We start from the raw sequence: 21,872 nt of genomic DNA, 5'->3' as shown, positions 1-21,872 counted from the left end.
ACAAAGAGATTGATTGAAAGAAAGAATAAGAATAGTCTTCGGCAGGAAAAATTACCAAGGAGGTCGTCGGTAGTCGATGGTGGAGAGAGAGATGTTCCATCGATGGTGAAGGAGAGAGTCGTTGGGGTCAAGGGGGACACACGAGAGAGGGAAAAATGCAGAGGGAAAAGAACTGGGTGAGATTTGAATCTAGGTGCGATTTGCAAATGCTTCAGATTTAGGTTGTAGAAAAGGAATGGTAATGTAGTCAATTAATGCTTAAAAATGGGGATAATTGATCATTTCATATACTAGTATTGTAATACAGCCCTCTCAAAAAGATTGTATATAGAATTACTCATAAAAAAATTTAATTTGTTAGAGAAATTTATTTTTTATAAAATATTTGTATGAGATTTTTGTATTTAAGACTTGTACCTAATATTATTTTTATACTCAATTAACTCTAAACAATACACTACCAATATATCTAAAGAGTAATGCTAGTATAGGGGAATGTTTGAAAACTAAACTGTTAATAGAGTACTTCACTATTATTTATAAACAATAAATTACTATTTTATTATAATTCATAAACTATTTCACTATTATTCATATATAATCTAAGATATTCTTAGATTAGAACGGAGCCAAAGTCTTAAATTCACAAGTCTTGCACAAGATTTTTTGTAAATTATAGACTCCATCAATAAATAAAATAAAAATTTCACACTTTTTTATAATGTGATTTACTTTTTATAAAATAAAATTATACAAGATTTTCACATTTAAGACTTACAACTACATATCTATTGAGAGACAAAAAAAATTTAGAAAAACAAAATAAATATGTGGTGATTGGTGAACAATGCTAAATAAAAGAATTTTTGTATACTTTGAAACGAATTAAATAATAAGTTGACAATATCCGACAAAACACCACCATAGGATTGGAGAGATATTTTGGTTATTTTATTTATTAATTTAATTATAATTAAAACATCCGGTTTTTTAATAATAAATAAAATTATTCGTTATGTTTGAAAGAAATAACTAAACAAACACATCAACACCAAGTCTCTATCCGTACTAATTTTTATCGTTTTGCTGGCTATTCATATTCCTCCTCTATATCCTTCTCCCTTTATTCTTTGTGAAATGGGAGATGGTACTTGGAATCTTGGATATTAGCCTGTGACTCGAGTTTTCATTGTATTAAAAGAAGTAAAATACATAGAACTGTGAAGTTTCATAAACTGTTCAGGAAGCTTCCAGGTATGTCTGTGACATTCGAAGTTTCATAAAGTTTTTATTTGTTTATTTTCAAGTTCATATTGACATATTCAGTATAAAAAGACAATACTTAAGTACCCACCTCCCCTTAATTAAGGTTCAATTTGGTTTTACAGATTTTTTATCTCATCTTATCACATTTGTCAGTTAAATTGGGTCAATTTAAAAGTACTGAGTATTTAAACTAATTTTTTTAAAGAAATGATACTTGTAATCATGAATATCCAAGTGTCGTACAGTCACTTTAAAAAAAGTAAATAAATACGGGATTCACGTGAAAAGAAATTAATTTTTTAATAATAAATTTTAATATTTTTTAAAATAATTGTACGATACTTAGTATTCTACGACTGCATGCAACATTACTCTTTAAAAATAAAAAATAAAATTTTTATTCATCATATGCAAATCCAATCAATCATTACAGAACTTTTCACCAAAACTAAGTTCAAAATATGGACAAGACCTTCCTCTAGCCATACTTTTTATTCTAGACATGAAAGAGCAAACTTAAATCTATGTGCCCCAGTATTGGCCTCCGATGTGTAAAACAAACACTCAAGCTTGGTGTTGCCATGAGCATGCTTCCGGTATTTATAATCATATTTCCATAACATGTAGCTATGTCTTCCATACTATTTGTATCTTTCACTACTGTCTAAAAGTCACCTTCTAGTATCACCTTTGTCAGCCCCAACTCCATACAAAAATCTATAGCTTTTCTCAAAGCTAGTACTTCTGTTATTACAGGTTTCATTGCATGATTTAAGTTTGGACACAGAGTAGTCAAAATCTCCCATTCATTATTTCCGATATCACTCCAATCCCAGTTTTCTTTAACTGATTATCTACTGGAACATCCCAGTTGGCCTTACATAATAATCCAATTGGTTTTTTCAAGTCGCTTAAGGGTCTCTCTATTCTTCTTGATTGCATACTCTCTTATTGATAATTTTGGGCTGTAATAAAATTTAGTAGAAATTGCTTTGCATTAAGTAGCACCATTCTTGGATGCTCAAATCTGTTTTAAAAAATTAGAGAGTTCCTTCTTAACCATATTTTGCTCATTATATAAGCCACTAACTCAACCTTTTCAGCATTCAGCTTGTCATTAGTTTTATCCATAGTCCATGAAAGTAGTTTCATTGCTCAACCACTCTTGCACTGTGCTACCAATTTCAGTACAAACATCTGAGACTGCAGAATAGTTCCACAAGGCATGCATAAATAACTCAACCTCTCTTTCACAAATTGGGCATAATCTATTATCAGTGATGTTCTTCTTGAAAATATTTAGTTTAGTTGGGAGAATTTCTTGTCCAGCCTTCGATAAGAAATGCTTAACCTTCCATTCCACAAAACCCAAATCCCCTTCCAGCCATCTCCTATACCAACTAATGTCGATGTTTCCCCTTTCATTAATCTATTTCTAGAGTACTCTAAATGGTAAGCACTTATAACAGAAAACAATCCATTATTAATATAGATCTACATAATTTTATCTTCAATGCCCGATTCAGCCTTGTTAAAAGTCTCATTTATCACTTTTTCCTTCCATATAACAATCCATTGCTCAATAAGTTCACTTACAATTATTTTTTTGTCTATTTGTTTTTAATAAGAGATTCTACCTAGTATGACGTTGGTATAGGCAGCCACTTATCTTTTCAAATACTAATCTGGTCACCCTTATGCACTTTCCACATCAAACCTGCTTTAACCAATTTTATAGAAGAGAGCAGACTCCTCCATATTAGTAAAGATCCATTCTCCATTTTTACATTTAACATGTCATCTTGCTTGAAATATTTATCCTTCATAACTTTTGCAACCAATGATCGAGGTTGTTTTAACATTCTTTAATATTACTTTGCAATCATAGCTTTATTGAAGTATTCAACATCCGTGAATCCTAATTTTTCTTTTTTTTATTCTCTCATTTTATCCCAACTTCTCCAATATACTGTGTAGTGATTTCCTTGCGAGATTTTATAAGCAACTTAAAAAGACTTATTGTGAAGGTACGTATAGATTGTATGACTTGTATTACGTCTATTCTACCTTATAATTTTATGCAAAAATATACTAATTTATACCAATTAAACAAAGTTTATATGAATTTAGCTTGTTCGTTTATAGGAGTCTTAACTTTTTAATTAAACTGAATTCATATATTAAACAAATCAAACTCGCATTATTCACGAATAATTTTGTTCATTTATAGTTATATATGCATCCATATGACCTTATACATATCGGGAAAATATTCCTTCAAAATATTTAGCCAAAGTTGAATGCTTCTCGTTAAAAAGAGAGAGACTCATGAGATGTGATTTATCTCATTTATTAATTAGTTAATATTATTTAAAATATTTATATGAATATTTATAAATATTGTAAGATTTATTTTATATGTACATATTTTATAAATTTTATTTTATTATAAAATAGATTTAAAAAAAAAAAAAAAACTTCATCGTACATAGAAACTTTATTTTTTAAAAAATAGAGGGGTAGGTAAGGATTCAATGAATTTTAGCCATTTGAGCTGATCCGCCCTTCCACGCATCAAAACATCGCACTTGGCCACGTGGTGGAATGGCTTATTAATGAAGCGACGTAGTTTCATTCCTCGGCGAATTGCAATGGGCATCGTTACTTTCACCTCCCCTGGCTCCCTATCACTTTTCGTTAAATCCTTTACTTTTTAAGTTCTGGGGTTCCTCAGAGTCTTCCTCTCTGTCTTTACGATCTCTCAGGTACCCTCTCTTGCGTCTATCGCTGTCCGTTGGTGCTGTCGTTGCTTAACAAATCTCGAATATGCGAGACCGGTTCGTTCTACGGGTTAAATCTTAACTATCAATTCGTTAAATCCTCTCCCTTTTTAAATCCTTGTTATTCATCTCTCTGCTCTAATTTAACTTTGATGGTTTTTTGTTTCATTCGGATGAATGATTTCGTGTTTGATTCGTTTAGTGCTTGCCATGTGGTTGAAATTTTTTCTGCTTTGCATCTCATCTTTGTAGTATCGGATTATTTTGTAGCATAATTAACACTTGTAAGCACTCGTCAAGGAGGGTTCTTCGATGAAATATATCAATTTTAAGAGAAGAAAAGTGAGCATGTTTCTTAGTTCTTTTGTGAAATTTGTGAGCTTGATGCCTTTGATGGTTGGTTTTCTAGGTTCTTTAAGCTACCGTGGACGGGGCTGATTAACTACCATGCATATCTATTGCTGTCCCTTGGGTTCACGTAGGGCTGGATCTTGGAGTTGTTGCAGAGAAAGAAAGTTGCTTTTGTACACTCTCGTGTAAATTAGAGCAACCCAATTTGTTCTTATGATTCCGATGGTTGATATACCCAAAAGGTTATTGTGACTGATAATTAAGAATTCAGTTACTAGATATTCAGATCAATTCGCTGCTAGATTGCTAGGTTCTTCATACCATGCCAGTTGTTCAGAAACTATATGATGCCTGCAAGGTGTCCTTCTCTTCTAATGGTCCTATATCCGAAGAAGCTCTTGGAATAGTTCGTGCTATCTTAGGTAGGATGACAGAGAAACTCAAATCATGTTTAATTATTGCATTTTTTTAAACCTAGCTTACTTATGTGGTCCATGTCTTTTAGTTTAGTGTACTTTGTTTGACACTTCCATATAATGCTATTCCAGATGATTTGAGGCCTTCTAGTGTGGGTCTCGAACAGGAGGCACAATTGGCACGTCAATGGAAAGCTTCCATGAATGGTGGCAATGGGAAAAAAGGGCGAAATGGGAATCATCAATACCCACCTCCAATCAAATATGTGCACTTGCATGAATGTGGAAAATTCTCTGTAAGCAATTTGAATCCCTTTAGGAAATTAATTTTCGATTGGATTTTCCATTTGGAACTTATGGTTTTCTTACATGGTTCTTGACCTCTGGTTGAGTGGATTGTGTATTTGTAATAAAAGCTGGATTGTGACTTGTACGGGAAATTTCTGGGCTTTGTCTCAGATAGGAATTTTCTGCATGCCGCCTGGATCTATCATACCACTTCATAATCATCCTGGAATGACTGTGTTAAGCAAGCTTCTTTATGGTTCGCTACATGTGAGATCATATGATTGGCTTGATATGCCTGGGTCCGCAGATCAATCTCAAGGTGCCTATCTTTATTAACCTTAACATTTTTCAAGATCACATCATGCTTTGTGATGGTGAGTTATACTGATATTCCAACTTTTGCAGCTCTTGAATGTAGTATGTAAATAAATACATAGAAGGTCAAAAGATTATGGTCTGTTTTTGAAGCAAATAGCAGAATTGGGAATGAAATATAGATAATCTCGATATATTTTTTAAATTGAAAACATTTGCATTATTGATATAGATAGGGTATCATTGATTTGCTAACCTATGTTATAACCATTTTCCATTTCTAATTTGTTTCTTTGTGAACTGCTTAGCCTTCAATATATCATCACTCATACTCTCTCTTATTCCACTCCATGGTGCGGTGTTTGTTCAGAGAACTAATTTGATTGAATCCCTTCGAAGCATGTCTGTTCCTTCTGGAGATTCTGGCTGATATGATTCATTTTCTCCATATGACTCTTGAGATGCAAATTACTCCTTTCTTATTGCTTTCTTCAGCCTATTGACTATATAATATGCATTCCCTTTGCTCAATATGGAGGGTAATTTCTGCTCTATCGTATTCTATTTTGTAAGGGTTAGGAGGATTCTGGACCAAAATAATCACTTCAGGTGGCTTTTCAGAATAATTTTAGCAGATGCAACTGTTTTGCAACCTAATGTTTGCAGCAATTTCAAGTTTTATCTGTGGTGATTAGTTTGTGGCACTGTTCTTTATTAAGTTAAAATCCAATAAATTATTAAACAAATGTATAAATTAAGCTGCCCCATTCAGTTTGGTTTTCTGGATATAGGAGAACAAAACAATACTATTATTTCCTGGGAGTCGTATTGTCCCTGAAAAGGGATTACTTAAATGCTGTGTCATTTGGGAATTGCAAATGAAATTTCTGTTTGATGTGTTAGATCATTTAGGAATGGCGTGGCTGTGTGAGCAATTGCTTATCTCATGATGCTTTCTAAATTAGCTTGAAGTAATGGAGGAAAATCACTAGGTTCATCCAAAATAATTAATGATTAATATGGCACCCTTGATAAATAAGGAGTGAAAAATCAAGCTTGGAAATACCCTTGGATATATTTCGCGTAGAGATTTAATGAGGCTCTTTCATGTTGAATAGATTCTTTAATGTTCCCTTTTTTGGTTAATAGCATCTGATTCAAATCACTTGTTTGGTGCTTTCCAACCAATAAGAAATTTAATGTTATATGAAATAGTTGATCAAATAGTGAATCACTAGAATTAGGTTAAAACGTTGTCCAATGTATTGGAATAAATGAACTACAATATTGTGCTGGATATGAACATTGCTCATTGATAGTCTTAGTTTTCTTATAAAAAAATGAACATTGCTCATCTTTTTAAATTAATGAATCAAATGTTTTGCTTGCTATCTGAATTTTAAATTTTATGATGTCACATCTTTTTCATTAATCATAATGATAAGAATTGAATAAAGAATACCATTTGTTGAAAATTTGTAATTTGTGTGCATAATATGTCAAAAGTGGTGGCTTGGTACTGCATGAAAAGGGTGTGACAGTTTGGGGTGCAATACAGGTTCTATTTGACAAATAGGGGTAGTTTGAGTGCACAACATGTCAAAAGTTGTAGTTTTGATACCTCATTGCAAAGGTTGACAGTTTGGTATGCAAATGTCTTTTTTTCCCTTTGTTTTGTTATCCTATTATCCTTAATGATAAGAATTGGATAAAGGTTACTATTTGTTGAAAATTTGTAATTTGTGTGCGTAATATGTCAAAAGTGGTGGCTTGGTACCGCGTGCAAAGGGTGTGACAATTTGGGGTGCAATACAGGTTCTATTTGACAAATAGTGGTAGTTTTAGTGCACAACATGTCAAAGTTGTAGTTTTGATACATCATTGCAAAGGGTGACAGTTTGGTATGCAATTGTCTTTTTTTCCCTTTGTTTTGTTATCCTATTATCCTTAATGATAAGAATTGCATAAAGGGTACCATTTGTTGAAAATTTTTAATTTGTGTGCGTAATATGTCAAAAGTGGTGGCTTGGTACCGCACCCAAAGGGTGTGACAGTTTGGTGTGCAATACAGGTTCTATTTGACAAATAGTGGTAGTTTGAGTGCACAACATGTCAAAAGTTGTAGTTTTGATACCTCATTGCAAAGGGTGACAGTTTGGTATGCAAATGTCTTTTTTTCCCCTTTGATTTGTTATCCTATTATCCTTGCATGTTCTATTAAGCTAGTCTGATACTTTCCAACACTTGAAACTTGTTTATTTAGCTCTCATCCTTACTACTGTGTTTGTTTTCCTGTGTGATCAATGTGGTACTCGAGCAGTAGTATATTGTTCTATATATGTTTGTTCTCCTCATCTTGTTGATTTTCATCAAGATAAAGGATATACTGCACCTTTTATTTTTCAAAATCTCCAATTGCTCATTTAAGATGGAAAAAAATTGAAACAAAATATTGAATGCTTGATTCCAGCATTGAAAAACTTGCTGGATAAGAATTACTTGTCCATCCATAGTAATTAAAAAAAACTTAGTTGACTCTGGATAAATGGAGTTTCACTGATTGTGGGTTAATGAAAATTTGCAGCCAGGCCCGCAAAACTTGTTAGGGATTGTGAGATGAGTGCACCTTGTGGTATTACCACCCTTTATCCAAACAGTGGTGGCAATATCCACTGTTTCAAAGCCTTGACACCCTGTGCTCTCTTTGATATTCTTTCACCCCCATACTCCTCAGAAGATGGCCGACACTGCTCGTATTTTAGGAAGTCCCCTAGGCGAGATCTACCAGGTATCATCCTCCCTCCTTTTTGCGTGAGATAGATAAGTGCTTTGTGTTTTTTGTCTGATGTCCAGAACTAACCATTCTGCTCCTTTTTTCAATCCTGAAGATCTTGATAAGCTATGCGGTATAGAATCATCTGAGGTGGCTTGGTTGGAAGAGATTCAACCTCCTGAAAACTTAGTGGTCCGGAGGGGTCTGTACAAGGGCCCCATCATTAGAAGTTGAATTTGTTTTGTAATGCAAGTACCATAACAATTAGTTACATTGGCCAAAAAACAGAGGAGCCAATAAGGTGATTACTATAGCGCTTGCCATCTACGGCCATGGCAATAGTTGCTGGGATGTTGGCGATAACTACTGTCATTCTCATCCTGAGGCATTTGATTGTACATATCTCTTGCAATGGCTTGGCGTTGAATGCCGACCAAACATCTTGCACTCAACACATGGTGTGATTGTTTCTTTTTTGTAATAAGCATTCAGGTATTCGACTTCCAATTTGACCTTTGCCCCCTTGAGATGTTTTCTGCTCTGCAAGTACCATTCTATTTTCAGAAGCATGTATCTTTGCACGTATTGGGTGTTTCTGTTCTTACACGCCTCATTTTCTCCTTGGTGAACATTAGCCCTAAATACAACCAACCACGCTGATGTTTTGGTCTCTTGGATTGTGCTTCGGCTAGTGGCTGCTCTATGGCTCGCTCACTCGGTTGTTTTCTTCTTCTTATCTTTGGGTACATAGGTTGTTTCACGAGAGAAACACTAGGCACTAACAAAAACACGGGAAACCAAAGAACTGTTAGGATCACTAAAGTGATAGAAAGCACAGACCCAGGGACCGGTAAAAGGAAGAAAATCGGCATGCCTTGTATATTATTCACGGGCTGCCTGATCTGAACCATTTTCCAGTGAAATCTGCTATAGATAAGCTGTCAAATTATAGGCTTTCCAGGCATGTTAAATTATAATTTGACTAGAAAGTTTAAATTGATAGAAAATGTTAGATTTGATGATTTAAGTTATATTCTGTGACAAATATCACTACAACAGAAATAGGGTAGCCTAAGGATTGCTGAACACTATTCTGGTGACTTCCTTCATTGGCTACATGTTCTTATCTTAATTGACCTTGTTATAAATAAATAAATAAATACTATTTACTAGGGGTGCTACCTGTCCCTTATCGGGTGGGGCGCCCCTTCCCCACCCCTCACCCTAGGATGGGCAGGAGTGGGGAATTTTCCCCCGCAGTCTACCCCTGTCCATGCGGGGGTCTGCCTAACGGGGTGCGGGGGTGGACTACCATCTGTTCGCCCCCCGCCACCCCCCTTCCTCCTCCCCTAGCCCTCGATCTCATCCCCTTCATTCATTAGTGGTAACTAGAAGTACAAGCAAGACATTGAAGGCCAAGAAAATGAAAAAATAAAAAATAAAAAATCAAAGTGCAATTTATTTGATTTGAATCAATGTACAAGTTCCGTGAGAGAGAGAGAGAGAGAGAGAGAGAGAGAGAGAGAGAGAGAGAGAGAGAGAGAGAGAGAGGGGAAAAATATTAATTGGAGCAGTTTCTTATGGGAGATTATGACGGCAGCTTGTGACTGGTGCGATGGCATTTCACGACGGGGAGAGGTAGAGGCTATTGGATAGTGGACAGTTTCACGGTGAGAAGAATTGGAGAGAGAGAGAGAGAGAGAGAGAGAGAGATTTTCTTGTTTGTTTTTAGAGTTAAGTTGAATAAAATATTATTAAAATATATTATTTTTGTATTGAAATTTGAAAAAGTTATATTCAGATTTGAAAAAGTTAAATTATTTTATTTTATTTTATATAAAAATTTGAAAAAATTGTAATGATTAAGATGATATGAGAGTTTTATAAAAACAAACAAGACCGAATGAAAGTTGAGGGGATGAGATCGAGGGCTAGGGATTGAGGTTCAAAATATTACCCAGATGCCTAGGTTTTTTTTTTAAACATATATTATATATATATATATATAGTTAGCGGGGGCGGGGGCGGGGGCGGGGCGATGGTCCAAAGGCAATGAATATAGAGAAGTAAGAACTCGAAGTGACTCTTAAGAAAAATAACAAAAAAAAGAACTCGAAGAGACCAGTCAAAGTTTGGTCAATACATTAGTGGTCTAACAGATGGCATAAATTAAGTGCCTAAGTTTGCGGCGACTATTTTGCTAAAATTACATAGGTATTTTACACATAAATCCTGTTTTATTACTTTCCTATCCAACTTCAATTAAAAATTACATCTCAAGCTATATACTCTACAGGTTATGCAGGGTCTAATCACTAGGGGTTATTTGGGCATGCAGCATTTTGTTCCCTCAATCAGTGAATTTTTCTATTTCAAATAACTGCACCAAATGCATTCATGGTCTAACAGCTAACTTCCTTTTATAACTGACCTAATTCTGATTCAAAATTCAAAGTCGATGGATCGGCTGTACGTTGTGTAAGACCATTAACAGCTGCCTAATAGACTCTAAATTCATTGGTTATAATTATTTATTGCGTGATACAGTTGTATGCCAATTATTTAATACGTACATTTTTATTTTTATGTTCTTTAAATTAAAAAAAAAAAAGAAGAAGTAAAGTTCACATTATTTTTTCATGTGAATTTTATATTTATTTATTTTTTTCAAATAGAGTGTACGAGACTTGTACACTTTAAAATTATTTCTCTTCCATATATAATATATATAGAATCATCTCTCTGAATCGTACATCTAACTCAAAATAAAAAATTTATGCACAGTCATTTTTACATATTTTTTACATATTTCACTGATCAAAATTCCTAGTAAAATTCCATCCAATTAGGCACCAACATGAAGATTATAAAAGTCAAGGCTCCAACTCACTTTTGCATTCTTGAATTAAGAAAAAAGATACATTCTATGTGTTAATTATTTGAGGTCGATGCTTGAGAAATATATGCATTTTCTTTGTTTCATTTAAGCATTTTCTTTGTTTCATTTAAGCCATTAATATTCTTATGTCCACATATTGATCAGACATGACTGCCTCCATATTTGAATTAGAATGGTCGAAAACAGGGACCTAAAGACAGACGTTTTCTAAGCAGGTTGTCCCTGAGGTCTAAAAAGCTCGATCCATTCAAATTCGTTGAAAATAATACTAGAGTCCAAATTGATCAGTAGAATATGAATATAGTTTAATTTGGATAATTTCCGCATCAATCATAAGAAACAAACAAAGTACACCCTGGCTATATATAAATTAATTGATGTTGAACCATGCATATGATCTCAAAACAGTAATCAGACATGATTCTCCTTTACGCTCAGAGATGTACTTAGGACACCATGAATATTGTCGTGATGCTAAGTTGGACGTGATCTTCATCCATTTATCAAATAACTAAAATATATATATGAAACAGGTAACTCTTTGCGAAAAGATTCTTATGAGCTATAAAAGTAATAAAATGTAACCTCCCCATGCAAACACGAAGACAAAACTTCAAGTATTTCTAGGTACGTAGGGCTGGGAGTTCCTCATTTTCTATACCCAGTTTCTGGCTTTCTCTTTCACGTAGTTTTCGCTAGCTGTTAATTTCAAATATTAATTGTTTAATCCTTGAATCTCTCTCATCAGCATAATTCCTCTCTTTCTATAGCAACAAAACATGCACTGTCATGCATAACGAGACAGTTTTCGATGTCCTTTACCAGGCCTAATCCTTAAAAAATGATTCCTCTTCTTTGCCAAAGAGTCAAAGTCTAGTGAGGAGCAGGCCAGCTGCGAAGACAAATATTCTAAATCCTTTGATGGTACGGTAAAAGACAGATATAAGGTGCAAATTTCAGATAACTTATTTCAGTAATCTATTTTCGTCACAAATAATTATTCTCATAGTAAATAAATCATCATAAAAAATCATTTTGGTTGCAGTGGAGTATAAATGGAAGGCGGGTCTCTTATCTAGCTTGCTTCCAGCGTAGCGTATGATCCCCTGGCCTCCTTCCCTTTAATTTGATATCCAAGTTATGTACATCCGTATTGTCTGGTTTTATTTTTTTTTTTCCTTTTGCAGAAATATACAGCATATGCTAAGCATGCTGGCTTTCACCATCCCGCGTATCGTCTGGCTTTCACTATTTTCGTGGTTGCCGAGAATATACCTCCTATACATGATTTTTAATTGGCGTAGTACTAAAGGAATAAGGGAAATTACTGTTGCATTGCTCAGAAGTACTTCTTTTTCCAAAGAAGGTAATTTGAACTAATTTGAAGTGGAAGTTGCTATGGACATGGTCAAATGGATATGTGTAGGAAGGATTAAGATTTCCTACAATTTTCTGGAAAAATGGTACTGCAGTGAGCTAGGAATAGCTAGCCAGTTTTACTTAACTCCGCTCAAACAATATATATGCTATAGACGATCCGATCCAATGTCTATCTTGGAGTTTGGAGCTGACTCATGGTGTTCAATTCTTGATCTCCCGGAACATGAAGATAACTGTTTTTCTTTAGTAACTTTGCAACACACATGATATGCAACAAATTAATTCTTTTAATTCCCGGCCAACTATATATTCAGGATCGATGTACGTACGTGGCATATATACATTAATGATGATCCCTACGTACGTTGCATGCCATGAATTTCTGAGAAATTAATCTCACTTAAATTAACCTGCTAGAGAACCGCAATAGTTGGATAAAGCTGTCGAGCGCTAGAGTAGATCACAGCGAACTTATTAAATTAGCAGCTCCTGCGGCCTGTATCGCTTTTTGAAGAAATTAGTCATGCACTTAGTCAAATAAGTACGTACTAGCTAGTTTATAATAAATATATATCACTTTACTCATATTAGTCATGATATAACAGCTAGCTGCATCAACATCTACCTTATAGCGCCTAGCTAGCTAGGGTCAAAAGACGAAATTCTTGCTTCAACTACCGATCCTAACTAGCTAGTGAGTATTTTGCACATTGATCGAATAATATCGCTCCAATATTTTTATTTTGACACAATGGTTTTGAAAAAGATTGAGATTATTATTAAAAATTTAAATTTTTTATGTGAATTTTATATTTATTCACTTTTTAAAAAAGATTATACGGTGTTTATGCACTCCATAATTATAAATATTATTCTTTTTATATAATCCATAACTACAAATATCATTTTTCTATATTATTGCTCAAGTCCCACTAAAATGGACTAATTTATAATCAATATCTCCGCATGACCACATCAAAGTCATTCCAACGTATAAGAAATGAAATAAAGCTGTGAAAACAAACAATTACGTACATCATATGGACAAGAAAACTGGTCTGATTTATATGGGCAGAAAGTCCTGGTTTAGGTGGGAAGAAAATGAAAGGTTGATGAAGGAATGGCCCACGCGCTCATTACTTATAACCCTGTTGAGAATTTAACTTCATAAACAAGTTGAGATTTGTTATTGGTTATAAAAATGGAAGGAGTCTCAAACAGAGGTCAACAATTAAGATAATCACGAGCAAGCCGGAGAGAGAGATCAGAGAGAGAGAGAGAGAGAGAGAGAGATGAAGGGGGACAGCTGTCAAAGTTTGGGAGCAGTCACATGATTTCTAACAGTCCAAGGGACCAGTTGCATATATATTCATAATGTCAGTATTATTGCAATTTAAAGAGAACATGTAGTACTAGTGTGTCCGAAAATGGTTGATTTATTTATTTATTTTGAAAAAGACCATAAGTCTTATTATATATAATTTGTATAACTTTAGTTCAGATGCTGAATGAAACAAAAACGCCCCAAAACCGAGTAGGAAATAAAACCCTCTCTCTCTCTCTCTCTCTCTCTCTCTCTCTCTCTTCCTCCCCGGCCCCTCCCTCCCTCTATGATCATATATATGATCAAAGTGTTCAAGGACTAAGTACCCAACTTCAATCCGTCCAAATCCCCAAAAGGCTTGCAGTTTAGAGGCGTGCGAAGATTAGCGGCCAGAGACATGTTTGAGTGTAGATCATTGATCGGCAACATGAAAGGGGGAGGACAAATGTGGCACACTGTCGTCATTGATGGTTTGTATTTTGGAAAAGAACATCATAAATATAGTTACTGATATGTGATCATAGCTTATCTTCGCTAGTTCTTCGCTTTTGTGGAGTTTTATTACCTGCTTGCTTACAATTCTAAATGGGTTTTTTCATGAGTTTTGGGAAGGAATGAAACATGATCATCTACCAGAACGTAGTCATACTCCTAATTATAATTCGTGGGAGTTCTTGAAAGAAGCATTTGTTACTGATCTGTTAAATGATTTCCTTTTCATGTTCTCATGATCTAAAATTAGTCTATATTCTTAGAGAAAACCTAAGATTGAATACATATGTCCTCCGGAAATATTGGTTTTTTCTTGTTTAAATGATCATTTTTCAAAGATACTAAAAACGGACACATGATGACTAGCAACGGTGTTTTTACAAAACAGATATTCGCTTTGCAATTACCCATTTTATATGGCGTGTGATGAACTGAAATGCGAACGATTTTTATGTGTAGCTACAAAGCATATATGCTAAAACGCAATAAGGAGAAAAGAGAAGAGATCGAGGAATGAGGCCCCTCTCTCTCTCTCTCTCTCTCTCTCTCTCTCTCTCTCTCTCTCTCTCTCTCTCTCTCTCTCTCTCTCTCTCTCTCTCACACACACACACACACACACACACACACACACACACACACACACACTGCATGATTGCATCGACCGGCCTGTCAGGTTTTCATATAGTCTAGATTTATTGTTGTTAATTCTGATTACATGCCCTCCACATATTGATTAGGTCAAGAAATGAAATTTTATTCATTATGAAAATTGGAAGAACATTAATCTGATATCATCATATAAATATATTGTTTCATTTTGGATTTCCTATACTCCTCATAGGAGATGCTTCTTGGCATCTGACTTTCTTTGCAGAACAAGTACTGGAGATAAATGACAAGCTAGTCAGTCTCATGAGAAATATTGAGTTAAAAAAGAAAAAACATTATATACTTCCCGTTTTCATGGCAGTAGTTTATTAATTTCCTTTTTTTCCCCCATCTTCTGAACACTTAAGAGTTACTTGGATCGAGTTCCTCATGGAGTGAATTTCTTGTATATAGTATACGTATGTCCACTCAATAGCCAGCAACTCTTGAGTCTGCACATGTAACTTTTGTCAGTGTATGAGTCGTGGGAATTTGATCTCTGCTGGGATTCGGTGCATCCATATGGATCCTTTTGTTTTCTCCACAGCTACATTGAACCTCTGGATAGAATAGAGAATAGTCTAGCTAGTTGGTGCGCGCATGTAATTAAAAGTACATATATTGATAGGATCTAGGTTAAAGTCTTTATTACTTCCATTAATTATAAAGGTCGATGAAACAGTTCATGATGTCTAGGACCATTAAATGTTACCTGCAATACATAAGTATCCCCAGTTAGCTATCAACTAAAGCAATAAGCCGGCCTGTAAGATCAACGGCAGCTTGCTCAATTAGAACATTTTTATAAGTAGTTGCATCTCGTAAGAGAGTAATTAGTAGCCTTAATGATATATAGAAGTGAACACATGAATGCTATGGTAGTGGATCGATCGGATTATTCTAATTAATTAGTTAGATTCGATCGTTTTTATGTACATTTTCATGGTTAATATATATGAACAAGAAGAGGTTTTGAAGCATAATTAAGATAAAAAAATCAAAATAAAAGGAAAATTGATAGTTTTTTTTTTTTTTTTTTAAAGTAAGAAAATTTGATAGTTGTAAGTTATGGGAATATTGAAAGTCGTTAATTATGGGAACATCAATGCATGATTCAATATATATATATATATATACCAGCTTGGAAATATTGACCTCCACTTTCTACGTACGACTTTCAATAAATATATATATATATATATATACGCACTGCATCTCCAAGATTTATATATGTAGATTTAGAATTATAATATTTTCAGGCTTTTATAGAGAAATGTTGTACAATATGATTGCGAAACGTTGGGATATTTAGACACAGAAGGTACTGTAAATAAATGAAGTTCCATTAGCAAGCGTCAGATTGAAACCTAGCGAGTTATTTATAACCTAAAACAAGCTTACATTATTTCAGCTCCTTTTTCTTTCAGCGGTCTAACTTCTGAAGAAAGAACTCAATTTTTGGAGGTGGCCGTTTAAAGAAAATTGAAGTAGCTAGCCATGACAGAAGGATCATCAGATATCTATGATAATGAAGAAAGTAGTGACAGGAGTGAGGAACAGGTCGAAAATGCCTCTGTAGTGTCTTCACAAAGGTGCTCGTCTTTTGACTTAAATGAAGAAGCCTGTAGTACTGAAGAGGGTGATAGTACGGCTCAGGTTGCTGGACTCAGCAATATTAATGAGGATGACCATGTGAAAAGAATAGATGGGAATTCAGTTAATAACGAGATCTCCGGTACTGATGATCAAGGAAATCATGAAAGGACGACTACTAGAGTCAGGCAATATGTTAGATCAAAAATGCCTCGGCTTCGGTGGACTCCTGAGCTCCATCTCTCTTTTGTTCATGCCGTTGAAAGGCTCGGTGGACAAGATAGTGAGTTTCAACCATGCATACATATACTTGTCAAAGAAATAAAAAAAAGAAAGAGAGTTTCAATGATAGATATGTTTTTAATTCCCAATCTATTTACCTAATATATAGTACTGATCTTCGGCCTGGATTAATGGTGCAGGAGCAACTCCCAAATCAGTTCTTCAGCTCATGAGCGTGAGAGGACTCAGTATAGCCCACGTAAAGAGTCATTTACAGGTACTGCAAATCATGGGATCATTATGATTATATTTGTTAATTATAACCTTAAAAAGCTGATTAATCATCAGTTTGACGCTTTTCTAGAATTAACTAATCATAAAGCCCAATTTTACCTCGTAAGAGCCCACCTCTGATGATATTGGAGTTTGTAAAACCCTAGCCCCATGTTAGAAATACGAAAAACTTGTTTAGGCCTGTTTGAACAATGAGACGAGATCATACGAGAAATTTGAATATAGTAGTAAAATAGTTTGTGAATAATAATAAAATAGTTTCAGTTAATATATTTTATGTGATTTTAAAAAATTAGAAAGAAAAAATTGAATAAAAATATTATAAGAATATATTTTTTAATATTATTAATTTTGTTTTGAGATTTAAAAAAATTAAATTATATTTTTTATTTTATTTAGAAGTTTTGAGAAAGTTGTAATGATTAGATAAAAATATTAAAATCATTTGAAATTAAAAATATATTTGTGTTTAAATGGTATACGTTTGGATATTCAGATAAGATGGGATCATGAGAGGAAATCAACTCAATATCCAAATGGGGTCTTAAAGTGATTAGGCTATAAAGATAATCATGTGTTAAGTCTCACGTGCATTGATTACTTAAGACCCCGTTTCGATAGTAAAAGTATTTTATCTCATCTCATTTCATCATTATAATTTTATGAAATTCCCACACAAAATATATATAATAAACAATTTAATTTTTTCAAATCTCAAAATAATAATAATATTAAAAAATAATATTATAATAATATTTTATTTAACTTTCATATGAAACCATCTTATCTTACTATCCAAACTACTGCACCTAAATAAAATTGACTCATGACCGACTACTGTTTTTCTAAAGTCATTACAATGTTATCTCTTTTTGATTTTTTGCTAGTTTATAATAATTAGTACTTTCATTCATTTTTTGAATCGTTTATTTCAGATGTATAGAAGTAAGAAGCTCGATGAGGCTGGACAAGGTAATGAATTTTTATGATATTTAATTTCGCTAGCTTATGATATATTAATCAATATCACGTATATATAGACGTTCACGTAATGATATGACCGGCCGGGAAATTAAACAAAGATAACTCATAAGTACTTTAAAGAAGCTCCTAGGAGGCTCGGAGCTTTAATGTGTCAAAAATTAATAATTCAGAATATTATAATTAATATTTAATACAAATTTTACCTGATGAAAACCTTCTAGCTCTGAGGTTTCTGTACGTGCTTGTTCAAAATGTGTTTTTGTCCCGACCATATTGATGGAAGTGAATTAGGATAGAAACTTAGGCATTTCGTTTTGAAAAAATCTAGTTACAAATATAATTACGCACTAATATATGTATTAATCTAATGTGATTGATCAAAAAGTAAATTTTATTGAAAACAATACTAATTTAAATTTTAAATACGAAGAAATCAGTATTAGTACACAGATTAATATGCGACTTTGCTTATACGTAACAAAACTCGTTTTGCTTTTAAATATATATAACCCCTGATTTCGTCCCTCCTTTTTTTACAGTGTTGAGTCAAACGTACAGCCAATTGCAAGGAAGAAATCATATGCAAGGCATTCTGCACCAAACGACCAGTCCTACTCATCATCGGCACTTCAGAATGGAGAATGGTGGGATAGTTCTAGCCAGGCATTCTGATTATCATGATGAGTATAATGTTGTTCATGGTCTTTTGCAGTCACCCCTCTCCCAACTATCTTTAGATCATCATCATATGATCCAAGCTAGCCGCCTCCCAAGGTAACTGATATTTCTGGAAAAAATTCTTGGCATACTGCATTTAGTTATATTCATCTATATAATACTCTTCTTGTAACTCAGTCACATGATTATAAAGTGAAGAATTTGGTCAAGAAAAGTGAAATAATTTCTTAAAAAATAAATAAAATTCCGAGATTGTTGTTGGCATATATGTGAAATAGAGTACTACTAGATACAAGCAAGATTTGTGCAAGTCATTTTCAAAAAAGTGTCTGCACGAGATTTGTGTATGTAATGCTTGCACATATCACTATTCTTTTAAGAAACACGAATTTGTTTCATGTTCGTGATTCCCTCATCTCGATCTGTCATATAGGCTGCAGCAGTGGCCAGCTACTAATCAGCATGCCATGAGATCAAGGGCAAGTTGTCTAATAAGCAAACCAAACTCATGCATTGGAGGAGATCAAAAGGATTTCAACAGCAGCAAAACAGCCATCGAAACTCAAGGCAATTCCACATCTTCAAACCGAACTCATGCAATGGATAAAGACTTCCGAATTGGACCCATGAGACCTAGCCGATTTCTTGAGAAAAAGAGATCATGCAGGCCTCCAACATTCGAAACGATTAGCAGTCAAAGGAAAGTTAAAAGAACTAATACCAATATTACGTGGGATAATATTGCTGTCGCCAGTACAAACGGTAGGCAGCTCCTATCAACTTCAGAAGATCTTGTGAGAAACTCCAATAGCTTTAAACCCGAGTTTGAGCCCCCGTTTCGGCTTGAGGTAACTTTTTAATATATACGAGAAATACCCTTTTTGAGGTTTTTATCAAGCATATAATAAAAATAATTAAATCTATACTTTTCCATTAACTTCAACTTTTACATGAACTTCAACGCCACATGCATGATTGATCGCGACTTGAATTTATTTTGTATTTTCCACCTTTTAAGTCTGACATATACATGACATTGTTTCTTCTTCTTCTTCCCAGCTTTTATTTTACTCATTCATTTTTTAAAATGCAGCTGAATGAAAAGAAAATGTTGAAGGACAACGCATCATGGTTTCCTGATTTGCAACTAAGACTTAGCCAAAGAGTACTTGTGAACGACGACGAGAAGACCCACGCCACAGGAACACATGAAATTGGCACTATGCTTTCTCTTTCTTAGCTTATTATTAATTTGTCGCCAAACTCGTACAGATTACGTACATAAAAATATGACGTAACACAACGTCAAGCCAAATTGAGAACAAGTACTTAGAATTTGACTATGTAAATATGTAAATTTAAAAAAAGAAAAAAAAAGAAAAAAAAAAAAAAAGAGGCACCATCGAACGATCTCAAGTGCTTGCCCTTATTGAGGCCAAGGACGAAGATAAGAAAAAGACAAACAAGATTGTTGAGAAATGATGTTCAAATTCCGATATAATGTGATAGTACTCTTGGATGAAATTAATAGTACTCTTTCGTAACAAGTTTATCCTCTTGCTTATATATATGGTGGATCGTAACCTACTAATTAATTAGAAGTAGGAGTGCAAATCAACCCCCTTTGTTCGGCGAAGAGATTAGACCAAGCACGGCACCGTTGACCCCGGCCAATTCTGGGCTTGGTGTGCCGACCGAACCGTGTTGATCATGGTGTGTTTCGTACGTGCAGTTTTGCCGTCACCGAGCTGCATGGTCAACGTCCTCCATTAATAGTGCAGTCCGGCCGGTTTGTTCCATTGACATGGTAAAACAAGAAAATAAAAAGTTCCAACAATCTCAACAATCTACATGAAATATTCCAAAATAACGTGAACTTGTTGCAAAGTGGATTCTATCGTACGTTTCTTGATTAATGGACCGAGTCGGTCTGGTGATCAGTATTTTTTAAATCCCTTAGTCGAGGTGTAAAAAAAACCAGTGAACCAAGAGATTGGATCGGTATCGAATTTAGTTCGGTCCGGTATTAGTTATATTTTTTTTTAAATTAATTATCAAAATTGATCCAGTTTCAATTTTTTTTTTCTAAAATCAAACCAGTTCATAAATATATATTTTAATTTTTGCTATATTGTATATAATTTTTATATATAATATATAATTATATAAAAATAGTTTTGTTTTATATGATAAATTACTAATTAATATAATATTAAATTTTAAAATCTTATATTACTATAATTTATTGTATTAATAGTTATACTAATAATATATAGTGCGTATTAATAATTATACTAATACTATATCACTATATATTATAATATATTATAATATATCACTATAGTCTATAATACAATTATAATATATATGATAATATATTATAATACTATCATATATTATATTATATAATATAATATATTAAAACCGAAAAACAGGATTGAAAATCTGTAAAATCGGAGTACTGATTTTGAAATGTAACTATTATATAATCGGTTTAAAAAAATATAAAATCAGTGTATACTGATTCAGTCTTAAATATTTTTGACCAAAACCAAACCAATTAAACCCTTATCCCTCAGTAAATTTAAGGGTTCGAGTGATTAATGTATGTACCAAAAGTACCACCCGTTTATGAGATCTTGTTCTTTTTTCACAAAATACAAAACCAAGGGAATTAAGATCTCAAACGAGGTGAAATGATTCTTAAGATCTGAGATCTTAAAAAATAGTTGTTATTTGAGATGCAAATGAGGCTGCCTTGTATAGCTAGCACCTAAAGTACATTTTCTTTTATTAAAGATACTGATTGTAGTATTTAGTATCTAGAGGATTATCAGGATGATTTATTTGCTCATTTAGCTCGCATTGAGTATCGTGTGAGTCATGTTTATCTTGAAAGCAATATTGTGACTGATTTTCTTGCCAAGAGAGGTCCTGGGAGTTCTGATATAGACTGGCACAATGATAGTGCTCTTCTACCTAGCCAGTTACGTGGTTTTCTTAGAATAGATAGAATTGGTCTTCCTTATCTGCGCATTTCTTAGTTTTGTCCCGGGTACGTTGTTTGTTTTTAGTTCATTTGATTTTCTATCATTATTTGCATGTGTGGTTTTTCTTGCAGGTATTGGGCTTGGTTTGTGTTTTGTGCTGGTTCTGTCTTTCTGAACAT

General features: G+C 33.8%; 2 protein-coding genes across 5 annotated transcripts; both read left to right on the top strand.

The window, feature by feature from the left end:
* Window positions 1–3,882: 3,882 nt before the first annotated feature.
* LOC122279345 (plant cysteine oxidase 4-like) lies at window positions 3,883–8,696 on the top strand. Of its 3 annotated transcripts, none has more exons than XM_043089947.1 (6): window positions 3,883–4,031; window positions 4,456–4,819; window positions 4,946–5,109; window positions 5,273–5,420; window positions 8,001–8,204; window positions 8,305–8,696. In XM_043089947.1, the coding sequence occupies exons 2-6, from the start codon at window positions 4,720–4,722 to the stop codon at window positions 8,421–8,423; spliced, it is 735 nt and encodes a 244-aa protein (XP_042945881.1). In that variant the 5' UTR covers window positions 3,883–4,031; window positions 4,456–4,719; the 3' UTR covers window positions 8,424–8,696. The 3 variants fall into 3 exon arrangements, with proteins under 3 accessions (XP_042945881.1, XP_042945879.1, XP_042945880.1); XM_043089945.1 differs by having other exon boundaries at window positions 3,948–4,103; XM_043089946.1 differs by having other exon boundaries at window positions 3,961–4,116.
* A 5,139-nt stretch (window positions 8,697–13,835) lies between these two features.
* On the top strand, window positions 13,836–20,227 carry LOC122278735 (two-component response regulator ORR24-like). Of its 2 annotated transcripts, none has more exons than XM_043088919.1 (7): window positions 13,836–14,262; window positions 16,344–16,808; window positions 16,948–17,024; window positions 17,977–18,013; window positions 18,565–18,799; window positions 19,137–19,551; window positions 19,797–20,227. In XM_043088919.1, the coding sequence occupies exons 2-7, from the start codon at window positions 16,430–16,432 to the stop codon at window positions 19,941–19,943; spliced, it is 1,290 nt and encodes a 429-aa protein (XP_042944853.1). In that variant the 5' UTR covers window positions 13,836–14,262; window positions 16,344–16,429; the 3' UTR covers window positions 19,944–20,227. The 2 variants fall into 2 exon arrangements, with proteins under 2 accessions (XP_042944853.1, XP_042944852.1); XM_043088918.1 differs by having other exon boundaries at window positions 13,838–14,262; window positions 16,360–16,808.
* Window positions 20,228–21,872: the final 1,645 nt, after the last annotated feature.

Source organism: Carya illinoinensis, chromosome 10 (assembly GCF_018687715.1).
Source record: "Carya illinoinensis cultivar Pawnee chromosome 10, C.illinoinensisPawnee_v1, whole genome shotgun sequence".
NCBI lineage: Eukaryota > Viridiplantae > Streptophyta > Magnoliopsida > Fagales > Juglandaceae > Carya > Carya illinoinensis.
Note: the sequence above shows the minus strand (reverse complement) of the source record. Positions and strands in the feature narration are given on the sequence as shown.

Excerpts from the sequence above, each read along its gene's own strand:
- LOC122279345 (XM_043089947.1), top strand. The coding sequence starts at position 4,720 with ATGCCAGTTGTTCAGAAACTATATGATGCCTGCAAGGTGTCCTTCTCT. Across the intron at positions 4,820-4,945 it reads AATAGTTCGTGCTATCTTAG|ATGATTTGAGGCCTTCTAGT; the intron begins GTAGGATGACAG and ends ATGCTATTCCAG. Across the intron at positions 5,421-8,000 it reads GTCCGCAGATCAATCTCAAG|CCAGGCCCGCAAAACTTGTT; the intron begins GTGCCTATCTTT and ends GAAAATTTGCAG.
- LOC122278735 (XM_043088919.1), top strand. The coding sequence starts at position 16,430 with ATGACAGAAGGATCATCAGATATCTATGATAATGAAGAAAGTAGTGAC. Across the intron at positions 16,809-16,947 it reads AAGGCTCGGTGGACAAGATA|GAGCAACTCCCAAATCAGTT; the intron begins GTGAGTTTCAAC and ends TTAATGGTGCAG. Across the intron at positions 17,025-17,976 it reads ACGTAAAGAGTCATTTACAG|ATGTATAGAAGTAAGAAGCT; the intron begins GTACTGCAAATC and ends CGTTTATTTCAG.